Raw genomic sequence first — 19,653 nt, forward strand, 5'->3', positions numbered from 1 at the left:
ATAAAAACGCTTTAATATACTAAATTATTTGTTTTTTTTAGTTCTACAAAATGGTTTTGAAAGAAATTGTGAAATTTTGTGTTTTTAGGGTCAAAAATGGGAAAAAAGTATTTTTACCCCATAAAAACCCTCATAAGCCCCCGTTCCCATAGTCCGATCATGCTGGTTCGCGAACTCATTCAAGTTTATCCCGCCTTACACCTTCAAACCAAATTTGCAGATGGACGCACAAATTATCGTGCGGATGGACATATATATATATATATATATAGATTAGATATATAAAAAGAAAATCGGTCCCGGGCCTAGGTCTTACTATGAGACCTACGGTAATAGCTACTTCCCTGTAGGAAAATTCTCTAAAAACTGAAGGATGTAACTTACATCACTACAATGATGCTACCTTTTAACATGTACAAAATGTTACAGCTATTTTTAAAGCTGAAACAGAGCACCAATTGGCCAAAGAAACCTTATAGTTTTAGCAAATTTCCCTATAGCGAAGTAGCTATTACCGTAGGTGGCGCGGTAAGACCTAGACCCGGGACCCATTTACTTTTTTATTTTGATGTCCCCAGAGGCCAAAAACACCATTGGTTCAAATTTTTATATACCTATGTATATATATATATATATATATATATATATATATATATATATACGTCCGTGAACGCGATAAACTTGAGTAATTTTGGTCCGATTTTGATGAAATTTGGTTTAAAGGTGTAAAGCGGGATAAACTTGAATGAGTTCGGGAACCAGCATGATCGGAGCATGGGAACGGGGCTTTACGCGGGGTTTTATGGGGTAAAAATTGGTTTTTCTCACTTTTGACCCTCAAAACACAAAATTTCCCAATTTTTCTTTAGACCTTTTTAAAGAGCTTAAAAAAAACAAATAATTTAGTATATAAAAGTATTTTTGTTCGGTTATTATTAACGGAGAAAATTACAAAAATTGTAAATTTAAAATTCCCATGTTATTCTTATGGAGAATATTGTCAAATGTTGAAGTTTGCTTGTTTATCGATATATTTTGATCAAACTTTGCACATTTATTTATTTTGTACTAAGCTATCAATATTTTACTAAAAAACACACTTTATTAGTTTCCTTGTAGCAGCAAACCTAGGTACTTGTTAAACCTAATGTTATTAAAATATATTTAACTGAAAATCAATTCAGACAAATGGAAATTCGCTTAGTCGGCAGGTTTGCTGCAGCGGGGGTATTTTTAACTAATAAATAATGTATGGCGCGTAATCCATTCTAGATCCGTCGTTAGATCCACATTCTTACTCTCTTCTATTCCCAACCAGAGTCTTTGGTTGGCACTCCTCATTAAAACCGGCCCAAAACAGAACAGAGCATAGAAATTATTTGACAATGCAAGAGTATGTGTCGTACCGTTTGGCGTCTGAAAATCTCACTTTACACTAGGTGGTTGACCTATATACGTGAGCTTAGAGGGCACTCGACTACAGTGCACGAGAGATAACCAAAGCAGTGTGAGAGAGGATCTATATTTAAATTGTAGATTACTATAATTTTTTTCAACATAATATGTTCATGTTTTTATAAGTCTTTAATTGAGGTCTGCTAACTGTTTATGTTTTCGTTATTATTCTTTTACTCTTTTATGACAAGTTGCAGTTTTGCTTGATTTCGAGCAACGGGATATCTAGTTGTAAATAAGACAACATGTACTGCAGAGGCACTCCTCCGCTTGATGTACTTACGCCACTGGTAGCGGGACTAGTTTTCAGCTACCGGTAAAACATTTTGAACTTGTACACCTTCACCACAGAATAGAACTATTTTTGGGCATAACTGGTTAACTGTTTAGAATTACAACAAAGTCCTGGTTTACATTTTTATGAATTTTAATAGATCAAAGTAAAAAAAATCAGACTAACACTATTAAGTACCCTATGGTGTTTGTGTCACCCTGTGCATTTCACCATTTGTGTGGTATCTTCAGGGGTCTTATTGTGAATTAGTCTTCTTATATAGTCTATATTTACCAAAATATAGAAACATGTGATGACACAAACATCTTACCTACAAGAACTCAGGCAACAACAACAAAGGTAAATCAAATCTAATCTAATTCAAGTTTTTGAAACTGGAACTGGGATAACAAAATATATTTAAACCCTAGTAAGTTACTTTACAGAAAATGCTATGACTTTATTTACCTTATTTGTAAATAAATAACAACATTTTAAAAATAAATATGGGTAAATCTAAATATTTTACGAACTTTAAGTAGAATATGCTAGACATGGAAAGTCTAAAGCTATGGTCAAGAGACACAAAAATAGGTACTACTGTCTATAATAATTTATACTTTTACTTCCTATACCTATGAGTATACCATCTGAAACTAAGGTATAAAACTTTCTGATGGCATATAGCATAAATTACTTTAAAAAATGTCATTTGGAATAAAATTAGTTTTCTGTGCAGATTTTTGTTGATTATACATGAAGGAATAAGTAAAGGGAATAAACTAATAGCAAGACCTGAATGTTGCTGTGTATGCGGCTGGGGTTGATGCTCTTGGGTATGACAGCAATCCCTCGCTGCACTGAGTACCTCAGTAGGACCTGGGCTGCTGTCTTGTTGTGTCTTTCTGCAATCTCTACTACTACTGGCTCAGACAACAGGTCGGGTAACTCCTTGCTGTGCCACAACATATAACATGGTCATGTCAGGTAAATCTTGGCTGTGACACAATGTGCTCATATGTCATGCAAGGTAACTCCTAGCTGTGTGTCACAATTAACGTACATGTACATATACATATACATTGGCATAAATAAATGTATATATCAAGTCAGGTAACCCATTTCTGTAACACTATGGCTAGTATAACATAACATAGTAAAACATAGCGGGACTAGTTTGCAGCTACCGGTAAATCATTTTGAACTTGTACGCCTTCATCACAGAGTAGCACTATTTTTGGGCATTACTAGTGTTGTACATTGAATGAATAAAACCATTATAAAACGAAATTACCTTCAGTTAGGCTTTATTGAACAAAGAATCTAGCATGATATAAAAGTTTACAATATGAACCAAAACATCAAAGTAAACAAAAACAATTTCTAAACATTTAAACAAATGTTTCAATGTACAGACAGAAAGGAATTATATGGCATTCTTCCCCTCCTAGCTGACAAAGTCTTTTAAATCCAAAGGCGGGTGTTTACTCCTGGAGCTTCTCCTTAGAGCAACATGGTCTTGATTCAGTATTTCTTCTTCTTGGAAGATAGGCTCAGATTCTACCTCAACTTCAGAACTTCTTACATTTATTTGTAGATTTAAGTTTGAGCCTTCTTCATGTCGTAGATTTGAGTTTGAGTCTTCTTCATTTCGTAGATTGGAGTTTGAGTCTTCTTCATGACATGACACTTCTCCTACAGGTACTACATGCCTGGAACTCACTGTAGTTTCACGGCCATCTGCATATCTTATGTGAGAATTATATGGTTAAACTTTGATGGCTTTCATGGTTAAACTATATGGTTAACTTATATGGCGTTAAACTTTGACGCAATGAAAATGAAGAAACCACGTAAAAAATGTAAATATGTAAATAGCTCAGATTAGTGTATAATGACTACGCACCCGACGATGGAGTTATCTCCGAAACGGCCGTAGTGCTCAACTAACAGGATTGCGAAGACTGAAAGTAACCTTTATATTTATGTGAGAATACTCAGGATTCCCCTCAAGGAGCAGTACTTCTTCAACGAGTGGTTCGTATTTTGAGCTCCTGACAGGCCGTTTTATGGGCACAGGACCTGGGTTCATGAGCCACGAGGGAGTTGTCTTACCATTACTAGATCTTCTAGAAAAGAGAAATAGTCTTTCATGTGGTGTTGTATTCATTGAAGTACACAATAACGACCGGATAGAGTGCAAAGCTTCTAAATGTACTTTTTCCCATACACACAATGTATGGGATTAGATTACAATTTCCATTTGATTAGATGTTTTATTAAAAAATGTATATAAATAAAATTAGGTTCAATAGGTACCTAGGTTTTCTGCTACAGGTAGGTTATTATAGTGTGTTTTTTTAAGTAAAATATCAATACCTTACTATAAAATAACTAATTTTCCAAGTTTGATCAAAATATATCTATAAACAAGCAAACTGCAACAGTTAACTAATTCATAAGAATAGCATGGGAGTTTTAAATTTACAATAAACAAATATTTGAGCATACAAATTTTTGTCGTGTTTACTAAAAAGATGGCGAATGGTCACGATTAGAATATTAACCAAATGGGTTTTCAAAAGGAGATGGAGCCTGTTATTTAAGTAATATTAATTCGCACCAAGCACCGAAAATATTGTATGCAGTAAGGTAATCTACCATATTTTGTAAAGTACGCAATAGTCATATTAATATTTTATCTTCATGTTTTACCCATTTAATAGTTAACATTTTAGTATTTTGATGGCACCACCACACTAACTAACTATACTTGACATCCCATTGTAAATTTGGAAGGGTGTTTTTCGTGTCTAGTTCATGTTGGTGACTAATTAAGTATGGTATAGTATAGTTAGTTTTATTTATGAAATACCCCCGCCGCAGCAAACCTGCCGACTAAGCGAATTTCCATTTGTCTTAATTGATTTTCAATTAAATATATTTTATTTAATAACATTAGGTTTAACGAGTACCTAGGTTTGCTGCTACAAGGAAACTAATAAAGTGTGTTTTTTTTTTGTAAAATATTGATAGCTTAGTACAAAATAAATAAATTTGATCAAAATACAAAATATTTCCATAAACAAGCAAACTACAACATTTGACAATATTCTCCATAAGAATAACATGGGAATTTTAAATTTATAATTTTTTTTAATTTTCTCCGTTACTATTAACCGAACAAAAATACTTTTATATACTAAATTAATTGTTTTTTTAAGCTCTTTAAAAAGGTCTAAAGAGAAATTGGGAAATTTTGTGTTTTGAGGGTCAAAAGTGAGAAAAACCAATTTTTACCCCATAAAACCCCCCGTAAAGCCCCGTTCCCATGGTCCGATCATGCTGGTTCGCGAACTCATTCAAGTTTATCCCGCTTTACACCTTTAAACCAAATTTCATCAAAATCGGACAAAAATTACTCAAGTTATCGCGTTCACGGACGTATATATATATAAGTCTATATATATATATATATATACATATATAAAAATTTGAACGAATGGTGTTTTTGGCCTCTGGGGACATCAAAATGAAAAAGTAAATTGGTCTCGGGTCTATGTCTTACCGTGCCACCTACGGTAATAGCTACTTCCCTATAGGGAAATTCGCTAAAATCGGTGAAACCCATCGCAATCGACGGTTACTTTCAAGGTTTACGACAATTATTCATCCCACTTAGTTGATATCAGAGTGATAGTGGTAGTGCCATCAAAATATTAAAATGTTATTTTATTAAATGGGTAAAAATGAGTATAAAATATTATTGCGTAGTTTACAAAATATGGTTGATTTCCTCACCGCATACAATATTTCCGATACTTGGTACGAGTTAATATTACAGTACTTAAATTACTTGCTTCATCTCCTTTAGAAAACCCCTTCGGTTAGTATTCAAAACGTGATGAATAATCGCCATATTTTTAGTAAACACAACCAAAATTTGTATATTTAAATTTGTAAATTGTAAATCTTAAGCTACCATGCTATTATTATGAATTAGTTAACTGTTTCAGTTTGTTTATTTATAGATTTATTATTTTATGCTAAGTTATTGATATTTTACTAAAAAAAACACACACTATAATAACCTACCTGTAGCAGCAAACCTAGGTACCTGTTGAATCTAATTTTATTTAAATACAATTAATAAAACATCCAATCTAATGGACATTTGCTGAGTCTGCAGGTTTGCTGTGGCAGAGTTGTTTTACTCATAAAATAAGCTAAAATTTTAAGATTTTATAGTATCACACTATTTAACTAAATGGGATAAATTATCATAACCCTTGAAAGTAACGGTCAATTTCTATGTGTTTCACCTATTTTTGATAAATAGAAAAAACTAAATATACTTAATAACAAATAACTCAAAAACCGTTGGGTTTAGAGAAAGATGGTAAATACAAAAAATGTGTATTTTTAGATGACCTACATTTTGTACATTTAGCTTTTTCCTGTATCTCTAATAATAAAGTCACTATAGCGAAAAATACAGAAATATGCCGCCATTTTCCAATATGGCGGCCGTAGCACAGCTTCAATTTTAGGGGACTTTTAGTATGTTCAAAAGGAAGGTACACCCAACATCTGTACCAAATTCCCCGGTTGTGCTAATTTTTTTTAGGTTTATGGAATTTTTATCTTATTTTTACTGCACTATATGAACCAAAACATCAAAGTAAACAAAAACAATTTCTAAACATTTAAACAGATGTTTCAATGTACAGATAGAAAGGAATTATATGACAACTAGTTCATGTAAACTGGTGCTGAAGCATGTCATATTATATTTTAGATATATTTTTAAGACTAAAAACAACTTATCATCATCTGAGGCAAACATTTACAAGTTCACATTTTGAGTTGCCCACCTAATGTGGAGGTCCTGAAACAGCTTGGCACTCCCACGGCTGCCGAGTGGAGAGTAGGCACACACGGAGATGTCATGTTCCTTGCAGAACTCCACTAGTTCTTGCTGTTGTAGGAAGGCATGCACTTCTATCTGCAGGTTCTCTAAAGGCTCTGCAGCAATCTTCAGTATCCTCTGCAGTTGAGACTTGTTGAAGTTTGAGACCCCAATAGCCTTTGCTCTCCCCTTTTGTTTTTCTGCCTCCATTGCCTACAAAGAGCGTGAAGAAGAAATAAGAATTAGTTCATAAAATACCGAATAAGTCAATATTTTTGTTTTTACAGAGTCAAAAAGGTATTTTGCTGAAATAACAAAATCACATCCAGGATATATTTTTCAACAACTCTCTAATATTAGGGAATGCTAGCTGCTCATCAAATGGGGGCCATGTTCCCCCCCCCCCTGGTTACCTGAACCAAAATATAGCCTACTACATAAATTTAGCATAAATTGCACAATAATAGTTTTTATGTAGATAAATGTTGTCATTGATTTTAAAACAACTTTTTTTGACAACTACTTTGGTTCCAAAACTTAACCAATTACTGTATAGCGTGTAGCCGTTCTGGCGTGGCAGCCGAATGGTTAGGTTCGCTAGTTCTACTCTGGACCCAGAAGCCATATTGTCATTGGGGTTATCAATTAATTATGTTATACAAAAGTATAACAAAAGTACAACACTAGATGTTAACAAGACGAGAGCTTGAACTGTTCCCTTTCAAAAAGCTGTAACACGCCAATGGCACAGATAAAAAATACTAAAAATCAATAACTATTTCTAATTGGAATGAAGAAGTCTCAGTCCATGGTCCAACCTTCCAAACAGCCTGTAGGTCAGTGGTAGGGTCCAGGATGATGTTGCCGTCTCTGTCGGTGGGGTGCAGTCCTAGACCGTCCTGAAAGGCGAAGGGAGTGTGGACCAAGTAGAGATCCACGTAGTCCAGCTGCAGAGCCTCCAGAGAAGACGTCAGATACTTGTCAACACCTTCAGGACGGTTACCTGCTGGCGGCAACTGCAATATCAGTAACTAAGTAAAAATCTGAAGGGATAGATAGATAGACACAACATTTTTATAAAAGGCTACAGATTACTGGCAAACTACGCCAAAATGGTAACAAAGGCATGTTTTATGGGTAAGCCCTCATCAGGCCCTGCCGTATATATGTCCAAGCCCTGGCCTGGTAAACTGACATGATAACGTCCGTTCTCAATATCGGTTGTTTTCTAAGGAACCGGTGGTATCGAGGATTTCATTTAGGTACCGACAAATCCCACCATATTTTATTGAGACTCCGAGTAACTATAAACATGTTATGCCTTACCTTGGTGACAATGAAGAGTTGTTCCCTGGTCACCTTGCCCTCGGTCAGCCAGCGATGCAGCACTCGTCCGATCACATGTTCGTTCTCGTAGGCAGCGGCGGTGTCTATGTGACGGTAGCCTGCCTCTAACGCCGCCTCCAGTGCCACTTCCAGCTCCTCCTCTGTCGCCTCACAAGCAACACAAACTCAATCACAATTCAGAACTTATTTGGAACAAGTAAATTTAGCATATCTAAAACCAAATAAAAAACTTTTCTAAAATTTGTTAGAGAAGTTTTTTAGTTAAAACTTTTCTAAGATTTTTGTGTTTGTATTTTCTACGCCAGTGGCCTTTTTTACGTTTTAAAAGAGAAAAGTCTAAACCTTGATCTTTTAGCGAATTTCCCAATAGGGAAGTAGCTATTACCGTAGGTGGCACGGTAAGACCCAGGCCCGGGACCGATTTACTTTTTCATTTTGATGTCCCCAGAGGCTAAAAACACCATTCGTTCAAATTTTTATATCTTCTTTTTTATATATGTATACATAATACATATATATATATATATATATATACGCCCGTGAACGCGATAACTTGAGTAATTTTTGTCCGATTTTGATGAAATTTAGTTTAAAGGTGTAACGCGGGATAAACTTGAATGAGTTCGCATGATCGGACCATGGGAACGGGGTTTTACGGGGGGTTTTATGGGGTAAAAAATGGTTTTTCTCATTTTTGACCCTCAAAATACAAAATTTCCCAATTTCTCTCTAGACCTTTTTAAAGAGCTTAAAAAAACAAATAATTTAGTATATTAAAGTGTTTTTTGTACGGTTATTGGTAATGGAGAAAATTCAAAAAATTTCTCTCTAGACCTTTTTAAAGAGCTTAAAAAAACAAATAATTTAGTATATTAAAGTGTTTTTTGTACGGTTATTGGTAATGGAGAAAATTCAAAAAATTGTAAATTTAAAATTCCCATGTTATGGAGAATATTTTAAAATGTTGTTGTTTGCTTGTTTAGTTTATGGATATATTTTGATCAAACTTGGCAAATTTATTTATTTTATACTAAGCTATGAATATTTTACTAAAAAATAAATGTTATTAGTTTCCTTGTAGCAGCAAACCTAGGTACTCAGTATTATGTTATTTAAGTAGATTTATTTAAAAATCAACTCAGACAAATGGAAATTCGCTTAGTATGCAGGTTTGCTGCGGCGGGGGTATTTCTACCTAACGTTGATCTTTTTTTCGATAACATCATCATATACCCAATATAGTATGTTTTCAATAACACAACACTTTGTTTGGAGTCCATCTTTATATGCTTTACTTAAACCTATTTGAGGTACTGTATATAATATTGGATTTAGGGCTTAGGAATAAATATTCTCAAAGTTTGTATCTGCTAACTTTTGGAAATTCCCTACCTAAATACTTAAAATAGATTCAAATACCTACTTAAAATAGGATTGTAAAGAATGTAAAAACATCTTTGCACAATGTTATTAACATTCAAATTTTAGTCCGTATAGTCCGGATGATGAGCATAACCTGTAAAATATCAGTACCATTTAACCAACCCCAAGGAAAAACTTAAAAATGTTTTACTATTTTGTAGCCTACAGGATGTATCAAATCCAGAGAAGTAAGTTCAATCAATTTGAACAAATTGTCAAATACACAATCAGAAAAGTATGTTGATATACAGTGTGTAAATTAAGTCTTGAAACAAATCTGTATTTTTTAAACTGTAATAGATAGAAATATTCAGTTTGTGGCATTGATTGTTAACGAAGGTTCCACAATTTTTTACATCATCAATATTTTTCAACCCCTTTGACAGGGTTGTTGAGGGTGGGGATGACTTATTTTTTTTAATAACAACCCCTATTGAGTGACTCCTCATTCTGAAGGGTCTCTCAAAATAAAAACAATGACGCAAACCCGAGGTGGATATCTCATCCCTAGGCAAAATGGCGGGTATTCAAAAATTTGATTTATGTGAAAAAACACCCATTTTGGAATACCCACCATTTTGGCTAGGGGAGAGATATTGACCTCGAATTTGCGTTATCGTGTTTCTTTTGACAAATCCTTCAAAATGAGGGGTCATTCAATAGGGGTTGCTATTTGAAAAAAATAAGTCACCCCCTACCCTGTTAGGGGGATTTAGAAATATTTTTGATGTAAAAAATTGCGGAACCCTTGTTAACAATTATTGCCACAAACAGAATATTTATATCTTTTTCGGTTTTAAAAATACAGATTTGTTTCAAGACTTAATTTACACACTGTATATGATTGTCATATTATACATAATTTTAAATCTCTTGTTAAGAGTCGGTATGACAGCCTGACATCTTGGATTTTCTGCCCATAGCAGCAATGTTATGGTTGTCATAATACGGCATTGTTTATTAAGCAAAAAGGTTGCAAAATATATCATTTTGAAGCTATTGAAACCGTGGATGTGATTCGCTATCTACTTTTTAGTTTTAATTGTTATTATTTTGTCCAACTACATAAATATATTGACTTATACTATGATTTTTCTCAACATCTAAAGCAAAAGTTTTAAAATCCGAAAAGCAATTCACACGGAATAGTATATTTCGTACCTAGGGCCAAAAGTGAGGTTTTGCCGGCTCGAGATAGTTTTAAGTTCGAGACGAAGTCGAGAACTTAAATCGATCGAGAGCTGCAAAACCATTTCGGTCCGTGGTACGAACGCTATTTTTCACCACACTATAACCTATTACCACTATTCACCACTTTTATAATGCACACTGATAGTCAACACAACTACAACTTTAAGGTTATGTGAAGAAATAATTTGAGGAATCAGCAAAAATAAAAATGAATAGTTGCTAGGCAACGGTGACAATAACACAATTCTACTGCAATGCTATGGATTTTGATTGTGTATTTAAAATGAATTCATGTTTTAAGTAAGTAAGCGGACAGCTGATTTTGCGGCCCCGGCCTGTAAAAACCTGCTCGGTCCCCAAATTACGATTACAGCTGGCATGGCCAGCAAAACGCAACTTTCAGCCACCAATTAACGTATGTAATACAGTCAAAAACATAGTAGTGTGGTGGAATAGTATATTTCGTACCTAGGGCCGAAAATGAGGTTTTGCCGGCTCGAGATAGTTTTAAGTTCGAGACGAAGTCGAGAACTTAAATCGATCGAGAGCTGCAAAACCATTTCGGTCCGTGGTACGAACGCTATTTTTCACCACACTATACCCTATTACCACTATTCACCACTATAATAATGCACACTGATAGTCAACACAACTACAACTTTTAGGTTATGTCAAGAAATAATTTGAGGAATCAGCAAAAATAAAAATAAATAGTTGCTAGGCAACGGTGACAATAACACAATTCTATTGCAATGCTATGGATTTTGATTGTGTATTTAAAATGCATTCATGTTTTAAAAGTAAAAGGACAGCTGATTTTGCGGCCCCGGCCTGTAAAAACCTGCTCGGTCCCCAAATTACGATGACAGCTGGCATGGCCAGCAAAACGTAACTTTCAGCCACCAATTAATGTATGTAATACAGCCAAAAACATCATAGTGTGGTGAAAAATATATTAAAAAATCACATAAAATTTTCTGCTCGGTAATCAAGCTTACGGTGCATGATTTTCAACATGAACACATGTTTTTGCTGATCGGCGCTAGGACAACACTTTTAGCCTGGCATCTGACGGTCAACAACAATGCAAAATTACCCTCTCCTGCCGACTCTTAATAGAAACAACTGAAGTTTTTACCTAAGGTATTTCTAATCAATAGGAGAGACAAGAATCACTCATTGAAAAGAAATTAGGCCTACGTATAGTGTTTGGCCGTTTAGATGCAGCAAATTATACTATTCGGCCATCAGTTTCTAGTCAATGTCGTTTGTAATGGCTGGAAAAGCAATTTATAAAAGAATGCAAGATCACAGTGAGTTTAGCCTTCCAATCTCAAACACGTCTTTTATAGCCTATAGTTGGTCATAAACAATCAGTTCCAGTTCACTCTAGAATGGAGACACAGACCTTCACGGTTCAGGACTCAATAAACCGCAAACGCTAACATGTAGTCGCCTTCTATTGTCACTGCATCACCACTCCGACTCCGACTCAGAGTGCAGACTAGGCGTACAATGCAGTTGTCTACTTGCAAAATTGAGCGGAGCTAGCATATTAATCCAATACTTTTCTAAAGTCAATGCTACATCTGATTCTCGTAAATGAGATATATAGGCATACTTGCAGTATCCAATGTCAATGGTATATTTGGCTCACATAAATGGAATGTCTGTTTGCAGTATAAAGTCAATTACTGTAGGAAGTCTCTGGTTCACGTAAATCAGTCTACTTACAAAGACTATGTTTCATCTTGGTTCTCATAATATAATGCCTATTTTTTGCAGTATCCAAAGCCTATGGTTACCTAAAATGTCCATTTACAAGTTCTAAAGTCAAACGGTTAAAACGGTAATTTACTGTTCTAAAGTTGTACGTATAGTTAACGTAAACGAAAGGTTTACTTGCAGCATCCAAAGTCAATGATCCATTTATTTAAGATAAATAAAATGTCTATTTGCAGTATTCAAAGTCAATGATAATGGCATCTGTTTAAGTGTTGAGTCTGGTTCACTTAAACGAATTGTTTACTTGCAGTATCCAAACACAATGACACATTTGGTTAACGTTAATGTATTGTCTACTTGCAGTATCCTAAGTCAATGGTTAATTTTATTCACATAAATGGAGTGCATATTTTCAGTATCCAAAGTCAATGGCTCGTCTGGTTAACGTCAATGGAATGTCTACTTGCAGTATCCAAACTCAATGATAGGCTACATTTATTTGGCACACGTAAATTAATTTGTCTACTTGCAGTTTCCTAAGTCAATGGTATCTTTGGTTCACATTAATGGAATTCTCATTCAAAAGTCTGCTTTATTTACGTACCGTCCAGTTCACGTAAATGGAAAGTCTACTTGCAGTATCCAAACTCAACGGTAGGCCTATATTTGGTTCACATAACATGAATATATATTTGGAGTATTTAAAGTCAATGGTGCATCAGCCTAATTCCGGTGCCCTAATCATGGTTATTCATTTTGTAGTAAATTATGCTCAAAGATATTAATCCGATTGTTCTTCCTTTTTTTCTTTGTTCGGTATTTCTAATGTACTTTTTTAGATGATTTGTTGACTATGCTGCGACTCTTGTTTACCTTTTAATTGTTATCTCGTAAATACTGTCATGGTGCACAAGACCATGACCTTTAATACACCTTCAATACACATTAAAGACCTTTAATACACATTAACCCATAAGGCTCATGTTAAATTTCTAAAATTTTAACTTAGGGAAATGCCCAGTGGTCTGATTAGTACCATTTTAGATTTATACCTTCCCGCGGATGGTTATACTATGACTGTACTAAATTTCCTGCATATCGCTTCTGCCGTTCTGGAGGAGTATTTGTAAAACAAAAGCAGGAGTGAAGTAGAGCTTTTCTTCGCTCCGCTCAGTAAAATAAAATTAACGGACGCAAAAACGCCGAGTATAGAGTACAGAACATAGAATACGTAAAACAAAGTAAAACATCGATCAACAATGACGATATTGACTACATGGTATGGATACTAAGTTGGACAAATTTAATTTCACCAATGGTTGGTCAAGATGGGCATTTGAACGGATGGTGTTTTGTCATCTTGGGACATCAAAACGAAAAACTAAATCAGTCCCGGGTCCAGTTCTTACCATGAGACCTGCAATAGCTTGTTCGCTTGTTCCCAAAATAAAAAAAATATTAATAATAGGCCTATGCAATATAAATATGTCAAAGTATGCATGAACATCCAGTTTAAGTTTCCAGTTTGAAGTTTACTCCAAAATAACTTTCTGGGGTCCCAATGGTGGCCAAATTAATTTCATCAAGTAATAATTTAATCAGCATATTTTCTTAAACAATGTTAGACCCTCCGTATAACCGGTGATTTAAACGAAGGATTGGAATGAATGCTCTTTATATCGTATGTAACCAGAGGCTACATAGGATAATAAATAGACGAAAGATCATAATGAGCTATTTAAATTGTAATAATTGCTATAATATTTAATAGGATATAATCATAATTGTTTAACATAATAACGATAATATTTAATTCATTTATTTCCAATATGTATCATACTACTAGGAGTACGCTCCGAAGTCACGTATGAGAATGAACGAAGACCATTTCATACATAAAAAAATGTTATTTAACAGTAGGCCTATCCACATTCATATCAGTTGATCAGCTGCTCAAGCAGTTTTAACTTCATTAAGGCACTAACACCAAATCCTTTTTCACCAAAGCATTTTCTTTACTGTACTTTGGACTTGCGTCATTAAAGCAGGACCAGGAATCAGGGAGTTGGTATATGAAAGGGACCTTGGTCCAAGGTCATTAGGCAGGTTTGAGAAAATTCACTAAGGAACTATGTATAATCACTGAATGTATTTCGATGTAAGCAGCAATATTGCTCGAAAATGCTAAATAATATTAGGTTTGTCAATCTATAGAAACTCCAACAATTACTTTGTGATGTTTCATTGCTCTACAACATTCAGAAATAAATTATAACAGTGAGAACCATTATACATTGAGGGTAAGGACATCCCTTACATGACCCATAAGAATTATAAACATTTCAAAATACAAGAATTTAAACCTTTTAGGTGTTGCATGGGAGGAAACACTATTTTTGAACCATCAGATACTGCTGAATTTGTTGTGTGAATGATCAAACAAATGTTTACCCGAAACAGTTTTAAAACTTTATATATTTGGATTCACATTTTAATACATTTACCTACGACCGTTTATTAAAATAGCCGTTTCAGTTCAGTTGTTAGAATTTAAAAGTTTCTCATAACATCATAGTTTTATCATAACACAGGTAACGGACCAATGAGGTTCAAGTCATGGTGGAAGGAAAATACATAGGTGTGCTATTCCCGTCATATTCTGACGTCACCCAGATTGCAAACGAAAAATCACCTGATTGTACAGTATTGCCATATTTAAATATATATATTTGTTTTTGATTTGATTGTTATTGTTTATATATTTTTGTTCTAAATGGTGAAATGGTGTTTGCAATCTTGGTGACTGTGACTTCAACAGCAAATTACGGGAATAGCACACCTTTGTATTTTCCTTCCACCATGGGTTCAACTATTGAGATAGAGGAATTAAAATTGTAATGATTCGAACTAATCGGCTAATTTAATTGTCGAGTGGTGCTTAACAATCAGAGTTTGGTACAATGTTTCGTTCCATAATTTTCAGTGGCTATGATACTATAAACGAAAACATAACCTCTCTTCTCAGAAGTTATGAGTAGTGATTTTAAGTAATTATAATACTGTCGTAGGTAAAGTGGTGTACGCAACTCGCGTAAATAGTGTCAACGACACTCGTAGAAGTTTTTAAAGCCCTCGCCAAGGGCCGTACCTTAAATTTTCTACTCGTGACGTTAACACTGTATTTACGCATTCGTTACTACTGTAGCTCTACTACTTTACTTTACCATATCGTAAGATAGTTTTAAATGCAAAATTATTATGCAGGAGTAAATATTTTGTATCAAGTATTTTTTTCTCCTGCTACTTCACATCCAACCAGCACATTGCAGAGTACTGTCAGATGGTCAACTCTCTGGAGGACGAGATCTTAAAAATCGATGGTGTTGGTGAGGTGACTGTTTGAAGGGATTTCAATGCTAGGGCGGTGGAATGGGGTTTACCCCAAACAAACACAGAGGGTCAGTATGTTGTAGAGATGGCAGCCAGGCTACCTTCATATATCCTTAATACAGGTGACATTTTCATCATCTGTCACCCCTGGCAAGGAAAGATGATCCCTAACATCTCTCTGGCATCTGAAGCCCTAGCCCAAGAGTCACGGACTGGTGAGTCTCCAAGGACTACTCTGCAAGGGACTTATCAGGCAATCGTCTTCAGGGAACTTCCCGAGCTTTCCTGAGTTGGGTATCCATATGCCAATTCAGCTCATCCGTCTCAATGTTGGGACCTCAGTCGTCTTTGTCAGGCCACTTTTCAGGGTTACATCAAAAATCAAACTGTTGGGGACATTAGAAGTGCCGAATTTCAAGCCACATTGAAGATGCGTCCCACCATCTTCGGCATTTGACTGTTCCATGCCTAGGACTTTCGCCCACCGCAGAAAGAAGCCAGTTTACTGGTGGAAACCCAAGATTGCAGGACCCCAGAGAATGTGCCTAGGGCTCTGACGAGCAGCGCAGCATGCCAAAAACCGGCCTGAAGGTAATGCTAGATCGGTAGAGCACAAGGCCCCCATGCGAGATGACCATGGTGATATCAACTGGAGTAACATCAGGTGCTGGAAGCAACTGTATCAGGACATCCAGAATAATCCTTGGGTGATAGGCTACAAGATTGTAACCCAAAAGCTAGTGACTTGATCACCCCCTACGGTCATGGATCATGGAGCCTGTCGCCGTGGCTACTGTCATTGAAGTGTTATTTCCAAAGCACCCACCGTGACCAGCAAGGGAATTTGGAGATTAGGGCGCGTTACCAGCTTTTCGGGAAGAGGAACTATCCTTCGTTGTCTGATCCCTGAGAAATGGAAGAGCACCTGGTGACTACAATCTTACTTTACATTGTAAAAAAGTAACAACAACTATACAGACGGCTATATTCAACCCTAAACCACTGCCACACAATCAATACTTCTTAGTTTTTTTTATAACTATTTTTATAGTTATTACCATGAACTAAACCTAGCGAAACTCAACTAAGCTAAGTGTAAAAGATTCATCTTAAAAATAACCTGGGCCCTATGGCCCAAAATGTTAATATTTGCAATTTCATGATGATTATATTTGATCTAGTGAAACATGTTGATCTTGTTCAACATGTTTAGCTGATGGCATTCCTGCAGAAATCTTAAAGCTTGTTGGTGTTCATTAGACTGTTACTTGACATACAAATCAGTTACCTATACTCAAAGAATTCAGTACACAATACAGCACTTGTGATCATGGACTCTGCTATGCTGTAAGTTAGTTAAAACCAATCTTTAAACTTAAAGTGTGACCCTTTTTTACATTCTAAGTGCTATTGAACTTGGATTTTAATGCAATGTAGTGTAAATTTTAATTGGTTGCTTGTTTTTATGGAATTTAACTTTAAAATCTTAAAGAGGGTCCCCAATTTCAAAGTTTTACATCGATGGAAGTATTGTTTTGTTTTAAAATATGGGACTCTTATATCTTATAATATCTTATCTTATCTATAATAATATCTTAAACATTCAGTACATCATGAATTGCGTCTAAAAAATACCTCCAACTCAGCAAACCTGCAGACTAAGCGAAATTCAATTTGCCTTATTTAAATTTCACTTAATCTATTTAAATAGGTAACATAAGGTTTGACGAGTACTTAGGTTTGCTAATACATGGAGAGTAATAAAGTGTAATTTTTAGTAAAATGCTTAATAGCTTAGTATAAAATAAAAAAATACCGTGGGAATTTTTATTTTAGCAAATTTCCCATACAGGGAATAAGCTATTACCATAGGTCTCATGGTGAGACCTAGACCCGGGACCGATTTACTTTTTCCTTTATGGCCCCAGAGGCCAAAACACACTCCGTTTAAACTCATATATATACAGGGTGACAAAAAAGTCTAGAAACGGCTTGATATCTTTTTAACTAAATTTGTTAAAAAATTCAAATCTTTCACACCAACTTATATGTATGAAAACTATTTTTTGCAAGCATTACCATTTTTTTACTTTCACCAGGGGACGGCCCATGAGGAGTAGGTACATAATCTTTAATTTAAGCATAGGTTGATATTCACATCTTTTTAAAGGTCTGGTCAAGTGGAGTTCATTGCCCGAAACCGTGTCAAAAAAGGTTAATCTGTTACAAAATGGCGGCAGTCCAAAGTTCTTGCAGAATATACCTGCACAGGCTTAGAGTTGGTAAATACTCATAGTCAACATTAGCCGGGAAATCTGAAACCCGGTTAAATTTGTTTTGAAGATTGAATAAACTTAGTCTATGAGCTAGCTGACTTTAAAATACAATTTCAGCTCTCAAGCTAATGTTTAATACGAGTATTTACCAATACTAAGGCCTGTGCAGGTATTTTCCGCAAGAACATTGGACTGCCACCATTTTAAAACGGATGGACCTCTTTTGACGCGGTTTCCGGCAATGAACTCCACTTGACCAGACCTTTAAAATGATGTGCATATCAACCTATGCTTACATTAAAGATTATGTACCTACTGTTAACACCGCTGCCCCCGCCATCACTAATATCATTCGTTTTGTCCTCCACCACTTCCAAACCGGAGGAGGACATCATAGTTAAATATATTATTATTGGCAGAACACAGGTTGTTGGTAATTTGAATAATAAAACAGTATATTATAAAAGAAAGAGAAGAGAGAGATAGGTCTTGTTTGGATGAACAACAGAATGTAATTGATATTTTTTTACAAAATATAAAAAACATAAAACAGCTGAACTCTGAACATATGATATTAAATACAAAGTAAAAAGGGAAATTAATAGTACAGAACAAATGGTAAATATAATGTAATGTATAATGTAGTGGTAACACCTACTCCTCATGGGCCATCCCCTGGTGAAGGTAAAAAAATGGTAATGCTTGCAAAAAGTATTTTTCATGCATGTAAGTTTATGTGAAAGGTTTGAATTTTATAACGGATTTGGTTAAACAGATATTAAGCCGTTTCCAGACTTTTTTCACCCTGCATATCATACTAATATTATAAATGTGAAACTTTGTGTGTTTGTTTGTTTGTTTTAAGTTCAATCACGCTTTAACTACTGGATAGATTGGGCTGAAATTTGGCATGATGATAGCTCACATTCCCAATTAACATATTGGCCTAATCTTATCTGAAAAATCCTATCGGGCTCCGGCCCAGTGGCTCTGTCGTTCCCCATGTTAACCTTATAAGTACTCATATTTAAAAGGAATTGAAGAATTTAGTCAGCTGTTTCAACAATTTAAGTTGGTTCTATGATATCATAGACAAAAAGAATTAAATATAGACTGTCAGCTGTGCTGCGTTTACCATAGGTTATGGCGCACAGCACACCGCTGGGAGCTGCTCCATGTAGTTACGCGCTATGTAACTACTTGACGCTCCCAGCGGTGTGCGCCACAACCTATGGTAACCACTGCAAGGCAGAAACAAAAACTTATGTGCAATGGGAACTGTCAAAGTAGGATTGTTTACAGTTATGTTTTATGTTTTTAATTTATTGAATGATTTGTGATTGTGCAAATGTTTGATAGTTTATTTTTTCTAAGGTTTAGGTGCAGTGGTAGAACATTATGGCTATGGTATATGTGTTATACTATAGCATGCCGTAAATTTAAAGAACAAAATTTGGTGAGTCGGTGGCTCAATCGGTAGCGTCGCGGTCTTCGGGCCCAAGGCAGTAGTGTCGTGGGTTCGGATCCTGGTCACTGCCACTAACTTTTATCAGTACAGTTCACCGTGGAACTGTACCGGCTCACCCCTTGCTTTGCTGGATACGTTCCACGCACAGATCTGTATTCTATGTGGACAGGCAAATGCAAGGTTAAAAGAGGCCGCC

At 35.3% G+C, this 19,653-nt stretch overlaps 1 protein-coding gene across 1 annotated transcript in view; it reads right to left on the reverse strand.

Moving 5' to 3' along the window:
* LOC128982808 (1,5-anhydro-D-fructose reductase) overlaps positions 1-19,653 on the reverse strand; it is a 38,503-nt gene that overhangs the window by 9,357 nt on the left and 9,493 nt on the right. The window contains exons 2-5 of the mRNA XM_054401824.1: positions 7,965-8,132; positions 7,457-7,654; positions 6,604-6,851; positions 2,525-2,684 (exon numbers count right to left, since the gene is read on the reverse strand). Of these exons, the coding sequence (XP_054257799.1) occupies positions 2,525-2,684; positions 6,604-6,851; positions 7,457-7,654; positions 7,965-8,132 (774 nt within the window). The remainder of the gene's footprint in view (positions 1-2,524; positions 2,685-6,603; positions 6,852-7,456; positions 7,655-7,964; positions 8,133-19,653) is intronic.

Source organism: Macrosteles quadrilineatus, unplaced genomic scaffold, assembly GCF_028750875.1.
Source record: "Macrosteles quadrilineatus isolate MER2022 unplaced genomic scaffold, UCM_ALF_1.0 Scaffold_1__1_contigs__length_201487025, whole genome shotgun sequence".
Lineage (NCBI taxonomy): Eukaryota > Metazoa > Arthropoda > Insecta > Hemiptera > Cicadellidae > Macrosteles > Macrosteles quadrilineatus.